This window comes from Eretmochelys imbricata, chromosome 8 (genome assembly GCF_965152235.1).
Source record: "Eretmochelys imbricata isolate rEreImb1 chromosome 8, rEreImb1.hap1, whole genome shotgun sequence".
Classification (NCBI taxonomy): Eukaryota; Metazoa; Chordata; order Testudines; family Cheloniidae; genus Eretmochelys; species Eretmochelys imbricata.
Genome location: NC_135579.1, coordinates 70,550,311 through 70,575,010, shown reverse-complemented (window position 1 = coordinate 70,575,010; position 24,700 = coordinate 70,550,311). Strand labels below are relative to the sequence as shown.

General features: G+C 43.5%; 1 protein-coding gene across 4 annotated transcripts in view; it reads right to left on the bottom strand.

Annotated features, from left to right (window-relative positions):
* Window positions 1-24,700, bottom strand: part of CDC14A (cell division cycle 14A) — a 117,595-nt gene that overhangs the window by 69,060 nt on the left and 23,835 nt on the right. For 3 of the 4 annotated variants that reach the window (XM_077824632.1, XM_077824629.1, XM_077824630.1), the window contains exons 4-5: window positions 15,767-15,859; window positions 877-956 (exon numbers count right to left, since the gene is read on the bottom strand). In XM_077824632.1, coding sequence (XP_077680758.1) covers window positions 877-956; window positions 15,767-15,859 — 173 coding nt within the window. The remainder of the gene's footprint in view (window positions 1-876; window positions 957-15,766; window positions 15,860-24,700) is intronic. The other variant, XM_077824631.1, reaches the window with a different exon arrangement.

Below are 24,700 nucleotides of genomic sequence, written 5' to 3'. Positions count from 1 at the left end.
CCTTTTTTGTACTAAGAATGTATTTTTGTAGAGAATGTATTGCAAGGACAGGAATGTGACCACACCGTAAAGCCCTAGAAACGGTATCTGCATCAAGAGACGAGAGGCACAACCCAACTCACAGACGAGGAGGGAAAGACCAGGAGCCAGAAAAATGCACTAGTTGAAATACAGTTACTAAGACTAACTAGTTCAACTGCTTTTTCAAAAACTCACGCTACTGTCCACACATTTTACACTTTCGATCCTGTGGATATTATGACCAAGCACTGGCATTTCAATTTAAAAGGTGTGTTTCTTTATTAAGGACACCCAGTGCCTTTTTATTATTTTATGAACAGTGGCAGCTTAGCAGGATTTTTATGCCAGCAGCTCAGCAAACTTTGTATATTTTTGGTAGATGTCTAAACACAAGGTGTGAACAAAACAGCTCTCTACTCATAAAGCTTTGATCACTTGTATAAAATTAACTTAATTCATAAGTCTACCTATACAGGCCCCACTGAAAGAAACTGATTGAGATGGCTTCTGTTACTTGTAAAATTCAGTGTATGACATGGAAAATTACCAGCAAGTTATTACTTTTCTAATGAATTAATTTTGAACTACAGTGTTGTCAGCCTTAATTAGTGGGTGATCAGCAGTGATTTTCTCAGATGGAAATGTGTCTTAAACACTGCTCTCAATCCACATGGATTTATTATTCTATCCGGGAGCAAATGTTTTCTCCAAAAGTCAAAGAAGAATTTCTTGGGAAGTAATCATTTTATAACCATAAAATTTTTACATCACACATTCACGATTTTGAAAATGCTTCAGAAAAATCAAGTCCTAAAGTAAAAATTTCAGCAAGTAATATTTAATTTGCAAACGTACCTAAATGGAAGATATGGTGGATTAGATCCAGATAAAAGTGCTCTGTATGCGTCTTCTGGTGTTTTCTTTAAGTAAATTACCTGGAAAAAATGCAACCAGTCATTAGAAAACAGCCACTGGACTAAACCGCAAAGTAGTCATGAAAAAAATAAATCAAATTGTACGATGTATTTCTTCTGACATAATATAGTCATCTGTATTTGTCATCTTAATTTGCACGTAATTTATTCCTTCCCTCATTATTATGTAGACCTAATAGGGTGTATCTACACAGAAATTATCTTCAACAGAAGTTACAAGTAAACAGAAATATTGTTTATAGATTATTGCAATCTAGAGGCACACAAAGGAAGACAATACAAAACAAACTAAAAATCAATGAGTAAACTATTCCTATGATTTAACCTCCGATTAGGACAATATCCATGAACAGATCTCCATTCAGTGATTGGCCCATTTCTTTCCAATGCCTTCACCAGCATAGGTTATTGAACAGGATGCTCCCAACTCCACCAGTGCCTCACAGAAGCTCTCTCAGATACTGTGACATTCTTCAAAAATGCAGTAGATGTTGCTTGTGATCTGGTGAATGCACTTGCACCCTGTGAGGGCTGAGAACCCGCAGACTCATAACAGGTACAGATACAAACCAATAAAGACTGTCTAAATGGATTAGCAGAAAAAGGAACCCTGTCAGATCTATCCACGAAGGACATTAATCTTCTAGGAGATCTCCTAAACTGCTTATTGCTATCCAGGTAGACAGCTAAGGCCTTTCTAACACCCAGCAAAGGGAAATAGGATTCCCGCTGGAACTATGAGTTTTTGGAAAAAATACTGATAGATGGATAGATGATTAGGAGGCAGCTACAGGCGGATCTGCAAACTCTGCAGCTTCTGCTGTGGGAGCCTCAGCTGAGACTGACTGGCCCTGAGGAACCTGCTCTGACTCAATGTCCGTAGTGAGGGGGCGGACAGGAGACTGTTGCCGATAGTCTGTCGGATGCCCCCAAGGCTGACCTATACCTTTGCAATGGGTGGTGAAATTCCCAGTGGTTCCAGAGTTGCTAGGGGGCTGGCCACTGGCCCTGGGGCCATGATGTCCCTGATGGCCCGCAGGCAGGGTCTCCTCCTTGCTGTCGGAGCCCGAGGAGGGGGGAGACTTGTCTGGTGGGACGAGGACGGTGACGAGGCCGCCTCTCTACCCTAATCCCATTGGCTCTGGCTGTGGGCCTCCATTGAGGAGCTGTACAGGGCGATGGCTCTCAGTGCCACAATCCCGGTGACGTTCTGCAGATCAGAGACAGTACCCCGGTGATCTACGCCTTATGAGCGGTGCCGTTCGGTAGAGCGGAAGCGGAAACAGGAGCGAGAAGACCAACGCAATGGAGACCGTCGATGCACCTTCCGTGAACCATACCGGCAATGGGGCTCAAGGGACTAGAGTCTTGACCCTCTAGAGCCATGCCGTGAGCTGGGAGAGAGACTTGGGTGCTCCCGGCACCCAGGCTGTGGGGACTGGTGCCATGCTGCTGCGGGTCTGTGCTAGACCACTGGCAATTGACACCTAGAGCTCAAGGAACGCTGCCTGGAGTCTGGGGACTGACGCCGGGAACTCTGCAGGCAAGCCGACCCACGTCCGGGGACTGGTGATGCTGTTCAGGTGAGCGCTGACAGGGTACTCCCTACGGCGAGGAGCGGTGCCACACTGATGGGGACTGTTGAAAGGGTCCCAAGGCAGATTTACCCCTTGAAGAGGGCACCACCATGGCCGGCGTGGGCAACATTGGCAGGGAGCATGGCAATGCAAGGTGCCAAGTGTCTCTGCCACTCCCCAGGGTGGCATGCCGGTGGGCCTTGGAGGGGAAGAGCTACCCCGCGTGGGTCTTTGCTCTTTTCTAGCTCTCTCCTTCCCTTTACTGGGCGTAGGAGAATGTCCCCTCCTGGCCTCTCTTTCTTGCTTTTCAGCCAGTACTGAGGCTGTGGTGCTAGGAGCAGAGTTCAATCTGGTGGTCTCTGAGGCCGGTGCGAAGGCCTACTCCATAAAGAGCGCTCGGAGACGAATGTCCTGCTCCTATTTGGTCCGCAGTCTGAAGCTCTTGCGGATGTGACACTTGTCACTAATGTGGGTTTCCCCTAAACACTTCAGGCAGCTTCTATGGGGATCACAGACTGACATAGGTTTCTTGCAACAGTCACAAAGTTTGAAGCCTGTGGACCGGGGCATGTCTCGTCCCTAGGCTAAATCCTGTTCAGGACTAACAAACTATCACTAACTCTACACTAAGGGGACTATAAAACTATCAAAGTTTTTAACGACTGTACAAAAAAGTTCACAACCAGGCACAGTTGAGAGGAGTGAGCCTGCTGAGGCCAGGAGGCGTTCCAGCACTGTCACTGCCGGTAAGAAGGAACTGAGGGAGGGGGAAGCCAGCAGTGCCCCTTATACCAGTGCATATGCATGCCACTCCAGAGGGCACCAGAGCCAGTCCCCTACAGATACTACTATGGGAAAAACTTCCGGCAACGGTGCATATGGCAAGCATACACATCTGCAATGGAATGGACATGAGCAAGCACTCGAAAAAAAAAACCAACAAAAAAAACAGTACTTCTGAGAGATGTGGGATTCCCCCAGAAAATGGACACACTTGGAGTGTCTGTCACTCACCAGTATAGCCTCCTGGCAAGAGAGGCAGCACTGAAATCTGGTGAAACAGGAATATCCTGCCAGAAGAGAACAAAGCTCCCAAGGGAAAAGAGGGGGCAGACAGTTCTCTCACCTAAAACTAACTATATAAACTCTACCAACAACCCTAAGCCAACTACTATGACAGAAAAAGAGGAAAGTCAAGTATGCTCTAGGCAGATACACCTGTATTCTGTCTTGGGGCAAGACAGCAGAGAAGGAACTGAAGGTGGTTCGCCCACACATCCCTATAAAGCAGAGGTGGGCAAACTACGGCCCGTGGGCCAGATTCGGCCTGTGAACTGTTTTAAGCTGGCCCATGAGCATCTGCTAGGGACTGGGGTCTTGTGGTTGCCCCGCTCCGGCGCTCCAGCCTGGGTGCAGGGTTGGGGGCTGCACCATGTGGCTCCCAGAAGCCGCGACATGGCCCTGCCCTGGCTCCTATGGCCCCCTCCAACACTCCAATGGGAGCTGCAGGGACGGTGCCTGTGGATGGGGCAGTGTGCAGAGCCACCTGGCCGCCTCCAACTAGGAGCCAGAGAAAGGACATGCTGCTGCTTCCGGGAGCCGCTTGAAGCATCACTCGGAGCCTGCTCCCCTGAGCTTCTCTCCACGCCCCAACCCCTTGCCCCAGCGCTGATCCCCCTCCTGCCCTCCAAACCCCTTGATCCTAGGCCAGAGCACCCTCCTGCACCCCAAACCCTTCATCCCTAGCCCCACTCCAGAGCCTGCACACCTTCCTGCACCCCAAACCCCTGCCCCAGCCTGGAGCCTGCTCCCACACCCTGAACTCCTCATTTCTGGCCCCACCCCAGAGCTCTCACCCCATCCTGCACTCCAACCCCAATTTTGTGAGCATTCATGGCCTGCCATACAATTTTTATTCCCAGATGTGGCCCTCGGGCCAAAAAGTTTGCCCACCCTTGCTATATAGCCTTGGTGTCTGCCATGGGGAGGTGTGGGGTGCATGTGTGGGCCGAACAGGCACTGATAGCAAGAAATCTCTGATCCAAGACATGAGAGAAACATGGGCATCTGAAGTAGAGCACCCATAGGGACACTATTTGAAGAAAACCAACTTTTAGGAGTTTTACAGGTTCCGCCCCCCCCCGACCAGAATAGAACTGCATGTTGCTGCTGCTTCAGAAAGGTTTGAAGATAACAGACTGAGGGAATGCGATGTTTAAGATTGCAAAACAGTTTGGCTTTGACCTCAGTTTTCACTCTCCCAGGTTCCTGAATTATTATTTGTTTGATGGATAAAGCTTTCCATGCCTGGGACCTTGCACAGGAACATGCCAGATAATGACATGCTGGCCACAAACCAACTGTGAAGGAAAGTCACAGCTGCATGTCCTAAAAGGTTTTCAGAGGAGAAAAGGAAATCTGTAAGGTAGACTTGCAAAACTCTTTTCCCAAGGTTTGTATGACAGAATCTATTATATCCTCTTTCCTCTGACTCCCAATATCTACTTTATAAGTAGCTTCTGAACACATCTTTGCAGAGGCTGGTATGTTTTCCTGAGAATTTTGCAAAGCAGCCTTAGGGCAATTTGGCTTGAAGCAGGAAAATCCAGACCTACAGTTATGAGAAGAGCGAGGGACTGCTTGTTGGTCCCCACTGAGGAAGTAAACAGCATGTCAGGTTGCTGATCTGACTTCTAAGATTAAGAGCAAGTAATCTCTCAAGGCTACAGAGTAGGATTAAGAAATTGTTTATATTTTCAAGTTAGGGATGAGACCATTATAGTTCAACATTGTAAGGAGAGTGATCACTTTAGATAAGCTATTACCAGCAGGAGAGTGGGGTGGGGGGAAGGTATTTTTTCATGCTTTGTGTGTATAAAAAGATCTTCTACACTTTCCACAGTATGCATCCGATGAAGTGAGCTGTGGCTCATGAAAGCTTATGCTCAAATAAATTGTTTAGTCTCTAAGGTGCCACAAGTACTCCTTTTCTTTTTGCGAATACAGACTAACACGGCTGTTGCTCTGAAACCTAGATTAGCGTAGTTTCCATTAGAGTGAGTGAGTGTGAGTGTGTCCCAACAGATATGCTATGCTTGTGTGCTGGAGAAGAATAAGAGCAACTAGTAAAGAGATCCATTTCTGAAAAAGAAGAGGTACTAAAATGTCAAAAAACTAGAGCACTTATGCTGCAAGGGAAAGCTAATGCTGTACTTTCCCATAGTTGACTGTGTGCCAATCATCACAGTTAACACAAAAAAATACCAATCACAGAATGCTGGTATTAATAGAAAAAAATAATATTTTTGGATTCAAGGGAAGTTATACAAGCCAATCTTTTTAAAGTAGTATCACATTATATAGAGTGGGTCAAAACTACTCACTTTATTAACCATTACACCAAAAATTTACCCATCAGCACTTAGTTGCAAGTCAGAATAATTCAGAGTAGGAAAAATGTGCATGTGTTTCCATAAACACACTTACAAGTTTAATACACAGCTATAAAAATTCACTCTGGGATGAACTAGGCAGGTCAAAGGATACTTTTATACTCCTTAAAATTAAACCTTTTTGTAACATGAATGTTACTCAACTAATCTATAATTAGAACCAATTTATTTGACTGTTTTAGAAGCTATATTCTGTTTTTTTAAACCAGAAGATTAACTAGTGTGCATATGAAAATATCCCATAATAAAAAGGGGCAGTTTTTTGGTTTACAGTCACACTGATAGAAAAGGAGTACTTGTGGCACCTTAGAGACTAACCAATTTATTTGAGCATAAGCTTTCGTGAGCTACAGCTCACTTCATCGGCTGCACTGATGTAATACACTGATGTAATAGACCAAGCTATTATCTGCACATCAGCGATCAAAGATTTACAGCATCAACCAACCAAAGAAATGTTAAACCACCAAATTATTTTTCGAAGAGAATAACCATATCCTGTGCACATGCAAGCCCCAGCAGCATATGGTGGCAATCAGAAAGTATTAGTTAGGACTGGTAAACAGGTTAGCTTGGGACAGGCGCTCATATGAGCGGAGACTGCCAATTGTACCACATTGCATGGAAATTTTCCAGGGGTTTTCCCACTAGTACATTTTAAAATACTTCACTTGCTGCAACACTTACATGTAGATTTGAATTCAGCGTTAAATACTGGAAGAACAATTTGTAGAAAGTCCTAGATCAGAGAATCACAGTCTGGATCAGGGGCCATCTGCATGCTTGCTCAGCAAGGAGCACATGCTGCCCTATATAGATCTTAAGCCAGAAGTGGGCAAACTACTGCCCGCAGGTCACATGCAGCCCGCGGGACCCTCCTGCTCAGCTCCTGAGCTCCTGGCCCGGGAGGCTCACCCCCGGCCCCGCCCCTGCTGTTCCCCCTTTCCTGCAGCCTCAGCGCACCACGCCGCCTGTGCAATGCTCTAGGCAGCCGGGCAGTGCAGTTGCAGAGCCGCAGCCTGACCCAGTGCTGTGGGTGGCGTGGCTGTAGTGTCGCCAACCACCGGTGCTCAAGGCAACACAGTAAGGGAGCAGGGGGGTTGGACAAAGGGCAGGGAAGTTGGGGGAGTGGTCAGGGGGCGGGGGTGTGGATCGGGGCGGTCAGAGGGCAGGGAACAGGGGTCCGGGGGGGGGAGGGGGCAGTCAGGAAGGGGGGGGGGTTGGATGGGGCGGCGGGGGGCAGTCAGGGGCAGGGGTTCCAGGGGTGGTCAGGGGACAGGGAGAAGGGGTGGTTGGATGGGGCAAGGGTTTCGGGTGGCAAGTCAGGAATGAGGGGGGGGTTAGATGGAGCAGCAGGGGGCAGTCAGGGGACAGGGAGCAGGGGTACGGTGGATGGGGTAGGAGCTCGGGTAAGAAGCACGGGGTTGGAGGAGGGTGTCGGATAGGAGGCAGGGGCCGGGCCACGCCTGGCTGTTTGGGGAGACACAGCCACCCCTAACTGGCCCTCCATACAATTTTGGAAACCCGATGTGGCCCTCAGGCCAAAAAGTTTGCCCGCCCCGTCTTAAGCTCTCTGCCAGGGGCTCTGCAGAGGCTCTTGATACCCTGCCTAGTCCAGATTCCTTTACTTGAGTTTCTGTGGTGGGAGTCCACTGTTTTACTCTTCATTTCTCTTATTCATCCTTCTGGTAATAGGGGATGCTTAAGATTTGCAAGGAGTACTTCATTCCAACAAGCATAGAGGCTGCTCTCTACATTTGGGCCTCAACCATGTTGCTCTGTACCAGTACTGAGTATTTCCTTTTAACACCATTATGGTAACAGAGGGAAAGCTACTCCATAGAGGCCAGCTAGAGCAGCAAACAATCTTGTAGCAGGTACCAGGGAGAAGGGCGGGGAAGGGGAAACAAAACACCTTAATCCTTCCAGAACCTGTCCCACTGCTGGGACTGCAGGAACTTGTGCGAAGGGGACCAAGATGGGGGAAGAGAATGCTGGGTAAGGTGCAATACAGAAGGGAGGGAATCTAGAACTCTCCCTCCCCCTCACAAAAAAATTTAAAACCCAGGGTATAGCAAGTTAAAATATTAGTTAAAAGGGAACTTTACAAAACTATTCTTAACCACTATATCTGGGGAAAAACAAACCTTTAAAAAATGCCTGAAATATAACAAAATATAACCTGGTAGGAATCTGCCATGTCCAAAGTTTCCAAGGCAGACTAAACCTCTGAAAATCTAGGTCCCACTAAAAACCATTGGGGAAAAAAATAAGATTTTCTCCATTAAAAAAAAAAGTTTTTATAGTTGGTTTAGCCAGTTAAACTATTAAGTTATCAGGTAACTAAACTTAGAACAGTTCACTCTTAAAATGATATTTACCTTTTACTTATTTTCAATGGTTTCTATGGAGACCTTAAGTTTTCCACAGGTCTAATCTGTTTTACAGGCTCAATATTGTACTAGGAATCATAATGTACATCCTCAAGATGGCACTGAATGGAAAGTTACTGATACAGTGACAGACAGAGCTAACATATTTTGAATACTTGTTTATTCCTCTTTAGAATATTTAGCTTTCCATGTTATGAAGCATTATTGAGGGGAAAAAAATATCTTTGCAGCCTTGTTTTCAAATTTGAGATTTCTGGCTCAGATCTGAATTTCCAACATTGTGGAGTTAGACCTGCTAACATTTTTGCAGTGCAATTTCTTTCCATTTTGTTGTTAGGTTAAGCAGTTTCATGCCCAGTAGTATTCATGACTCCTTCCTCTAAAAATCACTTTCAATAATATGGTTTATTAATTGACTTGTTTTGCAAATAAGTGTATTTATAAATAGATATTGACCAATGAAAGTTTTTATATTTTTAAAATTATTTTTACAACATCCAACTGTGGAGGAGTACTTAACAAAACAAATGGCTCTTGCTTGGGAGAGCTTATAATCTATGGTTTAGAAATATTACTTGTAAAGGTGTCAAACGTGGGAAGGGATGGCATGAGGATGAACGAGGGCAAGAACCCTTCCCATCTTTGTTTTTCTCAAAACACATTTACAGTGTGATTGACAGTGATTGACAGTTACACAACACTAACCCATTTAGAGAATATTAGGGTAACACTAGTGGCAATGAAATGAGAACTTATTCTTCCCTACTACTTTAATAAGTCTAGCAACAGGCACCTCCCTTCAACTTTGAGCTGTATCAAGGAGGATTCAAGGACCCCTACTACTACTTTCTGGTATATTCAAGTCTGGCTAAGTCACATGTAGACCCTAACTTTAGGATATACATTACTAGACCATCTGACTGGCTCTTATCTACACAATTTGAATAAGTCCCCATATAGAAAGCATTCGATTAACACACATTATGTAATTCTGTATTTAAAATAAAAGTTACACTTTCTAGTTTTAATTGGAGATAGAATTATTAAAGTGTAAAGAAAAAAGACCGGTTTGAACGGGACGACTGAAGCATTTTCCTCCAAAGGCTAGTTACAGCTTGAAAGGAGGTTACTTCTTGCATACTCAGTGGTGAGCTGGAACTGGTTGTTAAATTTAGAAGCCCTTTTAGAACCAGTTGTCCCACAAGGAACAACCGGTTCTAAAAGGGCTTCTAAATTTAAACAACCGGCCAAAAGCGGCGCCTTAGGTGCCAACTCCATGGGTGCTCTGGGGCTGGAGCACCCACAGGGAAAATTTGGTGGGTGCAGAGCCCCCACCGGAAGCTCCCCCCTTGCCCTCTGCTCCACCTCTGCCCTTCAGTTACGTTCCGCCCTGCTCTGCTTCTCCGTCCCCCGCAGCGGTTTCCCACGAATCAGCTGTTCGCACAGGAAGTCTGGGAGGGCTGAGAAGCAGGCAACGGCTTTGCACTCAGGCCCAGGGAGGCGGAGGCGAACTGGGGCAGGGGGCCATGAGGAGGGCCGCCCGTGCCGCAGTAGGTAAACCGGGGGGCAGGCGCAGGGGAACTGCTCCTCGCCCCAACTCACCTCCGCCTCCCTGGGCCTGAGCACGAAGCCGCTTGCTTCTAAGCCCTCCCAGGCTTCCTGCACGAATAGCTGATTCGTGGGAAGACGGGGCGGGGGGGTGGGGGAGGTGAGAAGCAGAGCAGGGCGGCGCGTTCAGGGGCAGAGGCGGAGCAGAGGTGAGCCGGGGCAAATTTTCCCTGTGGGTGCTCCAGCCCCAGAGCGGCTGCTCTCCTTGCTAGCTACGCTACCCCACCCCTAGGAGTTGGAGGGACCTGCCGGATGCTTCCCGGGAGCTGCCACAGGTAAGCACTGCTGGGACTCCCCACCTCGCCCCCTGGCAGGTCCCTCTGGCTCTTAGAGGCGGGGACCCACTACGGTGGCCCATGAGACCCTCCTGCCCGGTTCCAGGGGCAGTCAGGGGACAGGGGTGGATGGGGCAGGAGTCCCGGGGGCAGGCCATGACCACCTCATGGGGTGAGGAGGGAACTGGCTGTTAAGATTTTGGCAGCTCATCACTGTGCATACTGCTTTAGTAATGCATATAAAAGTTAAGGATGGATTGCCTCTATCCTGTGAAGAAATAAAATGAAAGATATTTAAAATGTGAGTTAAATGAATTTAAGCACAAACATTTAATTCTGCAACATTATGGCGGGGTCTTTTTGCCATGCCTGAGAGGCTACAAAGGAATATAAACAGACCTTGAAAGTGCAAGTACAGCAGAGTCTCTTTACAGACCGTGCACTGTAAAACTGCTGGTTCCCTAAAGTGGGAAGCCAGCTAAATTATCCAAATATGGAAGTTTTCTTCACATTATTATGTTAATTCTGAAGAGATGAATGAGCAGTTGCATCTTAAGAACAGAGAAGTCAATGCTAGTTACCAAGACTGAAATAATAATGGCGACTAGGATAACAGTGCAAAATGAAGGCGTAACACATGATTTAGAGACAATACAGAGATTATTTAGAAGAGGAGAGAGAGAAAAGGAACCACCTAAACCAATTTAACAATTACTCTGGTTCTAAACTGGAGTCTTCAGCCAGGACTGCTGTTGGGGTGTCTACACTGCAGGTGGGAGTGAGCCTCCAGCCTGGGTAGACAGACTTGCTCTAAATTGGCTCGAGCTAACATACTACAAATAGCAGCACAGACTCTGCACCTTGGGCTCGCAAGCCCACCCAACAGCTTGGCTGCCATGGAGGATTAGCCACTGGGCCGACGAGGCCCATGCCCAGGGGCCCCAGCCAATTGGGGGACTGTGGAAAAAATGGGTACCCTCAGTCTCTCAGGGAGCAGACGGAGCAGGACAGAGCGGCTTTCCACCCTGTGCTCCAGGTCCTGCCTCAGCAGCTGGACACTGCCTCCTGGGTCTTACTGCCTGTTTCCTCTACAACCATCAGTTGGGGGTGGGGGGCAGAGCAAGAGAGGGTGCAGATAAGAAGAAGGGGAGAAAAAGGGGTAGGGAATCGGGAAGAGAAGGGGATATGGGAATGGGCAGGGAAGCAGGAGCCCAGCAGGTGGTATTCCCTGGGCAGCAGCAGCCCCAACCGCAGCTGGTGCCGGCGTGGTCGCCAGCAGCAGATGGAGCTCCCCTGTTACGCCGTCCTGTGCCCGCCACAGCACCACTGTAAGCAGGTGGAAAAAGCCAGGGAACCAGGGGGACTGGCTTCAGCGTGCATGCATGCTTTTCTTCCTCCCAAATATAAACAGTCAAACTACACCTATTGCCTAGGGTGGCCAATTTTGGTTGGACATATTCCTGGCGGTTTCTTCACATGACAATCTTTAATTAAAGATTAATCTTTAATTCCTGGAGACTCCAGGCCAATCCTGGAGGGTTGGCAATCCTACTATGGCCCCAGGATTGGAGGAGATCTAACTCCTGCTGCAGCCTCAGGGCTGGGGGAGCTCTCGCTTCCCGCTTCGGCCTGGGGCCATAGCAAGGGGGTGGGATACAGAGCTTCTCTTGTATGGGGGCCGCAGTGGGAGGGGGGACAGAAAGGAGCCAGGTTGCAGAACTGCAGTGTGGGGGGAAGAATGGGGCAGACCATGTGTGGAACGTGGTAGGGGAAGGGACAGAACAGGGTGGGGCCATGGGCATGGCCACAGGCAGATGGGGCAGAGCTGCAGGTGGAGGGGGTGGGGAGGGCCCCTCCTCACTTGTTCTGGCCCTGGAACCCACAAAACCTTAATCTGCCTCTGCCTGGTTGTCTGGGCTTGGGTCACTAGCTTGGGCAGCTGCCTGAGCCACAATACCTACAATGCAATTTTTTTGAGCACTAGCATGAATTTGTCTACCCAGACAGGGAGGCATGCTCCCTGCTGGAGTGTAGACATACTCTGAAACTCTTTTCCTCCCCCAATACCACCACCACCAGATGCTCTGATCCAGGGTTCCCACCTTTAGGCAGTTTGGGGGTGGAGAAGATTAGAATTTGGTTTATGTTCCTGACATTTAAGGGAAGAGAATTGGGGCTAGAGTTAAAAGACCCTACATGAGTGAACACGGATTTTGTCCCTCTCCCTTTCCCCTCCAGGAAAGTCTCTCATGAGATCAGTAAGAAATTCAGATTAATATCCTCTTCATAACCTTGGGGGGGAGGTGTACCCCACTTTCCAGTCTCAATGGGTTTGCAAATGAGGAAGGTAGTACCCTTATGTATAAGAGGATACATTTGGAGATTAGTGGAGGGATAGACAGTCAGTCATGAGAAAGTGGTTTGTTCTGTTATGCAACTCAGAGCAAGACTCATGGGATTAGTGTGAAACTCTGGGTTTCTCTCACACTTGGGCCAGACTGAATTGTCAGATCTCAGTGGCAGATGTGCAACTGAGGTAGCATGAAGTGGTGTGTCCCCTTATTGCTAAGGGTCGGATTCAAAATTGTGGTGGAACTGCCGCCTTCATCTGGGGGATGATGTTGAGATGGACCCTATACCGACAATGACTTGCACTGAATGCACTTACATAACAACTCAGCTGCAGACACTGTTTCCATTCAGTGGCCACATTAGGTGGATGCAAATGACAGAACAATGCTACTGCACGAGGATTTCAAAGGTATGTGGTAGGATTTGAATCCTTAATCCAGGCCATAAGGGGGAGAAGATTACATCTTTCATGTGAGACCCAGCCTGGAATAAAGATAGGACTGATGTCAGCACCACAGCACTTCAGGACATTATGCAGGGATGCTGAAGTTCCTCACTGAGGTGGCCGATAAGCTAGAATACTAACATCCATATTGATGACAGTTCTTATGACACAGCTCAGTAGTTCATGGCTAGAGCGCCGTGAAGTTCTTTTTATAGTTTGTTTTATATTTCAGGAATTTCTTATTTCGTTTTATCCATTAAAACTGTTTTATTTCTTTATTACATTCTGAGGTATTTAATGTCAATCACCACATATAAATAACAGCATATAAATCCTAGTTTATCTACACAACATCATTTTATTAAACATTATTAGAGGTCTTGAGATACTCACCAACAACTGTCATAGTTAGCTACACCAAAATACCCCAGACAACTCCTTAGGGTCCCCCCTTGAAGTTTACCTAGTACTGCAGCCCCCTAAACAACCCCAACTTCTTCATACCCACTGATGGGCACCACAGATCTTCCTAATCTTTCTGCTTCCTTCTCCAGCACTGACTCCACCCCCGTCCTCATCTTTATATCACCACGGAGCCCTCCCTCAGGCATCCTCATCTCCCCTTATACGTCCCTCCTCTCCCACTGAACCTCATCCTACCAGCTCCCCAATGAGCCCCAGCAAACCCTCCCTTTCTTAATTATTTCCCCTCTCCAACTGAGCCCCAGCTCCCTCTAAGTCCCAGAAACCCCTTCCCTATTCCCTCTTAGATAATTCCCCCTCCCCCACTGGTCCCGCCCTGTGGAAGCGGGTAGGAGGGCATCATGATGACTAAGGGACAACTGGCCCAAATCTGACTGAGTGGCGCTGCAACCCTATGCTCCACGTCATAACACCCAGACCAGGGAGCCAGTAGCCACTCCTGGTACAGTTTTTAATTTCATGTAGTTTTTGTTAAGGTTTTATTTTATTTTGTGGTATTGTACAAATGCAAAAATACATGGGCCTCTATTCCTGGTCACCATGTGGTTAATGGCAGTCTTCATATGGCTGACCACTCCCCTAAACTGCTTCTATGCATTCAGAGTAATATCTCGACAGAACAGGAACAAAAGCCATACCTTCCATTTGAGTTTAGATCAAGAGTACTAGAACTGCTGGGGATGCTCCATGTTGTGACCTGTGCTTTGGACCCCATATCCTTCTCTGGTACTCACTCTGCCTTTGCTTAAGTTTGCCTATCAGTGAAGCTGATACAGCTTTAATTTATACCATCTATTTCAGAAAGCTACCTCCTATCTCTTTTGGAGAATAGTCTGTCCTCAGTTAAGTTGTTTCCCTCCTGGTAGAGATCATAGTTATAAGTTTGTTGCTTTCTTAGAATTCTGGATCCAGTCTTGAGCATGGAATCAAGGAGAAGTTACGTACCCTGCACAGTAACTGGAGTTCTTTGAGATGTTTCTTCCTATGGTGCTTCATTATGGGGGGCATAGGGCCCAGGCGTACCTGAAGCTGAGCGCCTATAGGGACATTACTTGAAGAACATCACATTCTTTCCAATCCACAAATATCTCCAGTGTTTCCAAAGAGTTTTTGATAAATTTTTCGTGACAACCCTTTCTCAGTGGCTTAACATTCAGATACACAAATCCACTTTGGGGTAAAGCTTGGCACTAAAAGACCACAGGATACTTGGTTTAATACTCTGTTTTAAAACCAAGCTTTTAAAATTAAAATTACTATTTGATTAAAAAGAGAATGACACAGTAAATTTTACAAGAGTTTGCAGTTATCCGCCACTACCACAACTACAAAGAAACCAAACCCACCCCTCATTCATAAGTCAGATCCTTTTGCTTGCTCACACAGTGTGATCATAATACTCAAAGTGTGACAATTTCCTAGGTCAAAGAATTATTTGCAGTTAAGGGAAACTAGATTGTAAAGGAAAAAGGTCCAAATTAAACAGCGCTGCAGTAATGGTGGATAAAGTTTAAATTTTCTATTCTTAAGACTTCTTTCAGAATTCTGGCATAATGCCATTTGATTACCTGTTCTGATTTCCTTTGAGATATATATTACCTGTCTGAGAAATGTATAAGCTTGATATCTACATTAGTTTTTCTGATGTGGGATACAGAACAGATTAATGTAGAAACTGCTACAGAAATAATTCACTTACAAAAGATAAGCAATTGGAGCTTACCATTAGAGCAAGAAATACCAATTGCTAGAAGAATCTATGACTTATCCTCTAAAAGAACTAAGATCTCTCCCCATATATCTCATGTACTGCATAAACGGAATATTAATTCCATCAGGGTCTGTACAGCTCAAGGATAATGGAAAAAAAAGTCAGTGTACTTAACTGTATTTGCATTATAAATTAAAATCTGTAATCATCTTTGTTATTCAGTTAGTTCAGCTATAGGACAAACACTTTTGGATACCCATTTTAATTACTGATTACATAAACAATTCATACTGAAATTAAACTTTAAAAGACCAGAATAGGCTACTACAGAAAAAGCAACTCCATCAAAGTTCTAAATTACACCTTGAAGAAACAGTACAAAGAGCTAGATTACAGAAGATTGAATGACAGTCTCATTGTTTCACTGAAGTCTATGTTTAGCCACAGTTTTACATGGCAGCAAAAGTGTCTGCTCAGGGAAGGACAGAGGTGTATATAAACAAGTGATACTTACTGCATATGACCCTATTAAAAATGCTGCATTTGCTCGTTTCCGTTGATCAAAGCTGGTATAGTGAACTATTTTCTTTCTTGATAGACTGAAAGACTGTATGAAGAGAAAGGAGAGGGATGTGTCAGCTACATTAATTACAGTAAGACACAGGATTTACAAAAAGCCAGAGCTTTAGAAAAAATCATTTTCAATTTGATAAAATAATTAAAAATATTATGAGGTGGGTGAGGTAATATCTTTCATTGGACCAACTTCTGCTGGTGAGAGGGTTCCGGAGTCCAGGCTCTAGCCTGAGCCTGAATGTCTACACCACAACTAAACAGCCCATTGGGCTCAGACTGAGTGAGTTGGCATGGGCCAGCCATGCGTTTTTAACTGCCGTGTAGACATACCCTTAGCATTAGGCCTAATCTTATTTGCTGCATTGATTTTACTAATCCTTCTAAAACCATCTGAAAAGAAACAGTTAAATAATTGCACAGATGAGGAGATACAAGTCATAGTGAATAAGTGTCTAAAAACAGCAATATTTAGTTCACAAGGATTCTCTTTATAATTAAATAAAGAAAGACCAATGATTACAATATCTCAGCAAGAATGGAAATCTCAGAAATCCATAACGGACTTAAAACCGGAACAGTGTTACTTAAAGCACATGTGAACCACAGTGATGTGGTGATATTTAGTTCACTCAGTGAATAAGTGTTGAATCACTGAATTTATAATACTGATATTTTGTCATTCCATGTCATAAATAAAACCAATAGTAAAAGGTTCTATAGTCATATAAATAGGAAGAAAACAAAGAAAGAAGAAGTGGGACCGCTAAAAACTGAGGATGGAGTGGAGGTCAAGGATAATCTAGGCATGGCCCAATATCTAAACAAATACTATGCCTCAGTCTTTAATAAGACTAAAGAGGATCTTAGGGATAATGGTAGCATGATAAATGGGAATGAGGATATGGAGGTAGACATCACCATATCTGAGGTAGAAGCGAAACTCAAACAGCTTAATGGGACTAAATCGGGGGGCCCAGATAATCTTCATCCAAGAATATTAAAAGAATTGGCACAAGAAATTGCAAGCCCATTAGCAAGAATTTTTAATGAATCTGTAAACTCAGGGGTTGTACCGTATGATTGGAGGATTGCTAACATAGTTCCTATTTTTAAGAAAGGGAAAAAAAGTGATCCAAGTAATTATAGGCCTGTTAGTTTGACATCTGTAGTATGCAAGGTCTTGGAAAAAATTTTGAAGGAGAAGGTAGTTAAGGACATTGAAGTCAATGGTAATTGGGACAAAATACAACATGGTTTTACAAAAGGTAGATCGTGCCAAACCAACCTGATCTCCTTCTTTGAGAAAGTAACAGATTTTTTAGATAAAGGAAACGCAGTGGATCTAATTTACTTAGATTTTAGTAAGGCGTTTGATACGGTGCCACATGGGGAATTATTAGTTAAATTGGATAAGATGGGCATCAATAGGAATATTGAAAGGTGGATAGGGAATTGGTTAAAGGGGAGACTACAACGGGTCCTACTGAAAGGTGAACTGTCAAGTTGGAGGGAGGTTACCAGTGGAGTTCCTCAGGGATCGGTTTTGGGACCAATCTTATTTAATCTTTTTATTACTGACCTGGGCACAAAAAGTGGGAGTGTGCTAATAAAGTTTGCAGATGATACAAAGCTGGGAGGTATTGCTAATTTAGAGAAGGACAGGGATACCCTACAGGAGGATCTGGATGACCTTGTAAACTGGAGTAATAGGAATAGGATGAAATTTAATAGTGAGAAGTGTAAGGTCATGCATTTAGGGATTAATAACAAGAATTTTAGTTATAAGCTAGGGACGCATCAACTAGAAGTAACGGAGGAGGAAAAGGACCTTGGAGTATTGGTTGATCATAGGATGACTATGAGCTGCCAATGTGATATGGCTGTGAAAAAAGCTAATGTCGTCTTGGGATGCATCAGGAGAGGTATTTCCAGTAGGGATAAGGAGGTTTTAGTACCGTTATATAAGGCACTGGTGAGACCTCACCTGGAGTACTGTGTGCAGTTCTGGTCTCCCATGTTTAAGAAGGATGAATTCAAACTGGAACAGGTACAGAGAAGGGCTACTAGGATGATCCGAGGAATGGAAAACTTGTCTTATGAAAGGAGACTCAGGGAGCTTGGCTTGTTTAGCCTAACTAAAAGAAGGCTGAGGGGAGATATGATTGCTCTCTATAAATATATCAGAGGGATAAATACCAGAGAGGGAGAGGAATTATTTAAACTCAGTACCAATGTGGACACAAGAACAAATGGATATAAACTGGCCACTAGGAAATTTAGATTAGAAATTAGACGAAGGTTTCTAACCATCAGAGGAGTGAAGTTTTGGAATAGCCTTCCGAGGGAAGTAGTGGGGGCAAAAGATCTATCTTGCTTTAAGATTAAACTCGATAAGTTTATGGAGGAGATGGTATGATGGGATAACATGGTTTTGGTAATTAAATATTCATGGTAAATAGGCCCAATGGCCTGTGATGGGTTTTAGATGGGGTAGGGTCCAAGTTACCTGGGAAAGAATTTTCTGTAGTATCTGGCTGATGAATCTTGCCCATATGCTCAGGGTTTAGCTGATCGCCATATTTGGGGTCGGGAAGGAATTTTCCTCCAGGGCAGATTGGAAGAGGCCCTGGAGGTTTTTCGCCTTCCTCTGTAGCATGGGGCACGGGTCACTTGCTGGAGGATTCTCTGCTCCTTGAGGTCTTTAAACTACAATTTGAGGACTTCAATAGCACAGATATAGGTGTGAGGTTTTTTTGTAAGAGTGGTGGGTGAAATTCTGTGGCCTGCGTTGTGCAGGAGGTCAGACTAGATGATCATAATGGTCCCTTCTGACCTAAATATCTATGAATCTATGAATCTATGAATCTATAAATATAAAGGGAAGGGTAAACACCTTTAAAATCCTTCCTGGCCAGAGGAAAAACCCTTTCACCTACAAAGGGTTAAGAAGCTAGGATAACCTCGCTGGCACCTGACCAAAATGACCAATGAGGAGACAAGATACTTTCAAAAGCTGGAGGGAGGGAGAAACAAAGTCTCTCTCTGTCTGTGTGTGTGATGCATTTGCTGGGAACAGAAAGGAATGGAGTCTTAGAACTTAGTAAGTAATCTAGCTAGATATGCATTAGACTGTTTGTTTAAATGGCTGAGAAAATAAGCTGTGCTGAATGGAATGGATATTCCTGTTTGTGTCTTTCTGTAACTTAAGGTTTTGCCTAGAGGGAGTCTCTATGTTTTGAATCTAATTACCCTGTAAGGTATTTACCATCCTGATTTTACAGAGGTGATTCTTTTACTTTTTCTTCTATTAAAATTCTTCTTTTAAAAACCTGATTGCTTTTTCATTGTTCTTAAGATCCAAGGGTTTGGGTCTGTGTTCACCTATGCAAATTGGTAAGGATTTTTATCAAGCCTTCCCCAGGAAAGGGGTGTAGGGTTTGGGGAGGATTTTTGGGGGAAAGACGTTTCCAAGCGGGCTCTTTCCTGGTTATATCTCTGTTAGACGCTTGGTGGTGGCAGCAATAAAGTCCAAGGGAAAAAAGGAAAATAGTTTGTACCTTGGGAAAGTTTAACCTAAGCTGGTAAAAATAAGCTTAGGAGGTTTTCATGCAGGTCCCCACATTTGTACCCGGGAATTCAGAATGGGGAAGGAACCTTGACATTCCATAATTCCACTAAATTGTGTAAACTTCAGATCACAATGCACTTTCCAGACAGATAAGCATGGATTTTTACACTGCAAATGTGTTAAGCAGTGTTTGTGGAGACTTGATTTAGAGGGAGCAAGTTTCTTGACTGAAAACTTTTGAGGAGTACTGCATACTACTACAGATTTTTGCAGCATTGTCAATTAATTTAATTGGTGCTAGCCATACTGACTTTTCATACATAGTGAAAATAAAACTTAAGATACAGAAGTTTCTACAAGGGTTCATATGAAAGCTTCAAATACAAAAAAGCATTTCTCTAAAAGAACCAAAAATAGCCAGCAAATTTAAGAGAAACTTATTGTAATACATTCATCAGTTTTTTGTTTTTTTTTTTTTACTCCTGTCCTCCACACGAATAGCCCCTCCAGCAGTGGATCTGTTTGTATGTTATAATAAGCTGGTCTTATTCACCACTGCTTCCACAAGAGGATAAACAGTGTGATTTAAATTAATGTGACTGGAGTACATCTAAATGGGACTATAATCCCCCAGAGTGGGGGAGGGGCATCATCACAGATTACAACAGGTCATGCTTGGAGACAGACAAGCATGACCCGCTTTATATTTATTATATGTGCACACCCATCTTCTATGGCATTCAACGGATATTAAAATCTGACAAGTCACACCCAATAGCTCAAGAATATAGGAATAAGCTTTTTCTTTATCATACTGGCATCCAGCATTCTGTGATTTTGACCAAGTCTATTATGGTCTAAATCGGACAAAATTACAGTAATAGTGCCACACAAACAACAATTGTATTTTATCGTCTACATCTCTTATTTTAAATAATTCATAGCAACATAATTTACAGTTCTTTTGAAATACAATTCTTTCTATAGCCAAGAGCACTTTGGAATTTGCTTTATTTAAAAATCATTTAAAAAAATTGTTTAGTAGTCATGTAAAAACCTCCTCTACCTAAACAGCAATCTTTTTTTTTTTTTCTTTTAAACAGGGTGATAGTAGACTGCAGTAATATACTACTACTGATGGCATTATTGTTGTACCAAGTGGGGGGAGGGAGGAGGAAAGAGAGAAAACACCCTCATTCTCAGAAACATCCCTGACACTTAAGGTAAACTATTGGAATATAGAATTTTCATTGCTTCCATGCCATTTAAAAAAATGGAAGAGAGAGCTACACTTTCAATCTCTATGGACTCAGATTTCTATACTATACATTTAGATCAATTTTTGATAAGCTTAAAGCTTTAAATAAGATTGAAAACTGGCTTTGAATAACTGGCATGAAAAACTCATTTACAATACAGCAAATGCTGAGGGAGATTTACAAGATAAGCATTTGAATTGAAAAAAGAAAAAGGAGTACTTGTGGCACCTTAGAGACTAACCAATTTATTTGTGCATAAGCTTTCGTGAGCTACAGCTCACTTCATCAGATGCATCGGAAGCTTATGCGCAAATAAATTGGTTAGTCTCTAAGGTGCCACAAGTACTCCTTTTCTTTTTGCGAATACAGACTAACATGGCTGTTACTCTGAAACCTGTCATTTGAATTGAAGATTCCAGTAGATTCAGAAATGTGGAACACTACTACCATGCTATATCACTACTTTGCTATGTAAAAATCCCATTCATTTAGGAACAATGACAACAAGTACTGGCCAAAATGACATTGTTACAAGAGCACTACACCAGGGGTTCTCAAACTGGGGGTCGGGACTCCACAGGGGGTCGCAAGGTTATTACCTCAGGGGTCGCGAGCTGCTAGCCTCCACCCCAAACCCTGCTTTGCCTCCAGCATTTATAATGGTGTTAAATATATTTTAAAAAGTGTTTTCAATTTATTGGGGGTGGGGGGGGTCACACTAAGAGGCTTGCTATGTGAAAGGGGTCACCGGTACAAAAGTTTGAGAACCACTACACTACACTACGTATCTGCACTTAACATTTACACAATTGAAACTTCTATATTCAGCTCAATTCCAGTTTCACCGCAATTGCTGAAGTTATACAGACGAGAATTAAATGCAGTAGATTATATTTAACATATTAAGCCACTAGACTCCCAGTTCTGCAAGCTGATCCGTGTGGGCAGAAACTTAAAACGCACGTGGAGCCCTCTGAGATGTGTGGATTTTCACAGAGGTCCACTGCTTAGATCAGCTTACAGGGCCAGGCCTTTAGTTATGATAAAACACTTAGCAATAATTTATAGTATTTGCCAACAGAATACCTACAATTTTTTCTTTACATGTGTAAAACTTTTTTAAAAAAAAAAGTGTTCAGATTCCTTTCAGCTTGTTTTTTAAAAAGTCTATATAGTACCACATACCAGTTGTTTTTAAATATGTAAAGAAAGATTTAATATGTGTAATTCAAAAAGAATGCTCTTCCTCTGTTTTCCTAGGATACCACAGTTTGGATGTTACAGTAGTAAAACTCATGAATATCAAGATATATATTTAAAAAAAAAAAAAACAGTTAACTAGCCTTAGTCCACATTCTTCAAATGCTACGAAAGTGCTTCTTTATTCAAAATCATAATAATGAAAAGTTACCTATTTTAGTAATTAAACTAGAGCTTTTACTCTACACAAACCATCAGTTTCTCAATTAGTGAGGATGCAAAAGTCCACTTAACACAACATGACAATAGTGCTATACATTTCACGGTAAACTCTGGAATATGCTCAGACTATTTTGAAGTTAAAAAACATCTCTAACAGGAAGTCCTTTTGTAATATAAAAACATATGAAAAGCAACATGCTAGTTCTAGTTTTAAGTAAAGAAAATCTAACTCATTCATTTACACAACAGAATCCCAAAATCCAGATTCCCAAACAAGTTCATACTGTTCAATTATTTAGAGAGATCCAAGACAAAAGAAAATGCCAGAAGTTTTAGAAATTCTCATTTATGCTGTGACTAGATTAGCATTTCATTAGGACGGTCACTGGATGATGTTGTCACAGTATACTACTCAATCAATATGGCATAGCCCTTGCATTGTTCAGCATGAAGATATTGCTTTGCATTTAACAGAAAATTAGATTACTACAAGAAAGAACTGCAAGTTCAGATAAATCTCAGGGAAGTTTGCAAACTATCTACAAACAAATCACAGTTTAGAGTATGAAGCCCAAAAGCTCTGTGCCATGCTAAAAATAAAGTTTGCAAGTATTTTTTGTTATAGCAATTTTATTAAGTCAGATTTACTTAGCAGACTAACCATGCAGTGCTATACTACTGTTTGCTCTATTTGTTCTTCACTTGTTTGGAAAAAAAAAAAAAAAAGAGGGCGCCGTTGAGTTTCTCTGAACAATCAAGCTCCACAATATCGGAATGTTAAAGTGGGTTAAACATTTCACCAAAGCTCAATTTCAAAGAGCAAACAGGATATTATGATCAAGTATTCTTGTCTTGCTGTTCATTACTTAGAACAGCATCACATCATCTCCATAGCAATCAGTGATCAAAACACAAGGAATGAAACAAGGTCAACAGGCTCTCTTATCAAGCTTAACCTCTCAGTGCTTTACCTACAATTTTTTTCTTTTCTTTTTTTTTTTGAGAAAAGATATCCTTGAATAAGTTCTGACTATACAAAAAAGTTCATTTTTTAAAATCCACCACCAGACTATTACAATTGTTTGTGTTTTAAAAATGTTAATCTGCTTTTGACACTCGCCAAGCCACACCTTAAAAAAAAAACAAAACACCACCACAACTTTTCTCCCAACCATGTTTAAAGACTAAAAGTAGCCAATTGTTAAAAACAAACACCTTCCCCCGCACAAGTTGTGACGAAATGGGGATTTTCCCTTTTTATGTTATATGTGAGTCTTACTGTTGAGCCTATGAGTTTTACTGATCTGCATGAATGTGTGCTTCAGTTTCCCTGTGTGCTGCACCAATACCTCAGTGGTGGTAATAGGGGTTTGTTACTTTGGCTGAGACCTCTGGGGCAGGTAAGGCTGCTCCAGCTATCTGCATGGCCCTTCGTAACGTGAGACCCAGTGGGCATGCAACCAGGTGGCTCTTTGCCCAGGGACAAAGACAAGAAGGTGGAGCAGGAGCAATAGGGGTGTCAGTAGTCCGGTCACCGGAAGCTGGGCTGTCTGCTTGGGGGGACTGAAAGAGAGGGAGTCCAGGGCTTCCGGCCCAGGACTCCCCAAGATGGACTTGGTTAAAAGTCACTGATTTCTGTGCTAACAAGTTCTGTCCTACGCTGTGTTCCTGTCAGCTAATAAACTTTCTGTTTTACTGGCTGGCTGAGAGTCACATCTGATTGTGGAGTTGGGGTGCAGGGCCCTCTGGCTTCCCCAAGAGCCCTGCCCGGGTGGACTCGCTGCAGGAAGCGCATGGGGAGGAAGGAGAGGCTGAATGCTCCGAGGTCAGACCCAGGAAGGTCGAAGCTGTGTAAGCTTCTTGCCCTGGCGACAGTATGCTCAGAGAGGGGAGGCACACTACCCCAGAATCCTGACTAGCTTCCTATGGAGTAGTTCTAGAGCATTGGCCCAGTGACTCTGTGACACAAGTACACACACAAATACAGCTGAAGTACAACTTCTCAGAAGCCATTTAACTTATTTAAAGTTCAATGTTGGTTATAAACAGACATGCTCCCAAGTACTGCTCATTATATTAAATATACATGACTGTATAATCAAGGAATTAAAAAAACTCTAAGAATAAGGGAATATTTAAGTGGAGACCAGTATTTGATGGAATGTAGCTGTCACTTAATAACTTTTTAAGCATATTTAATTTGTATTTCAATTGGGGAACTGTGTGTGTGTGTTTTATGAAAGGAGGTTTATCAAATGTTGATTTTTTGCAGTAGTTTCCAACTGACATTTCCATAATCTATCTCCACTTTTAGGTTGGATATAAGGACTAAGGCTTTGTTTCTATTATACATGGAGCAGGACTCAACACCATCAGACACTTGACGAGAGATTCTCAGCCTGGAGACTCAGTGGGAACAAGCGTGTCTCAACATTTCTGCTCCCAAAGGCAGCTACCCTCATGGGAGGGAGGTGTTACAGGTCCCCACTCCCCAAAGATTTTGCCTATTTCATGGTAATTTGGAGAAGAGATAGAACATCACAGTGAGGCTTCAGACTACAGCTGTTTAAGGCTGCAAGTTTGTCATGGAGGTCACGGATTCCATGATTTTCCATGAACTTTG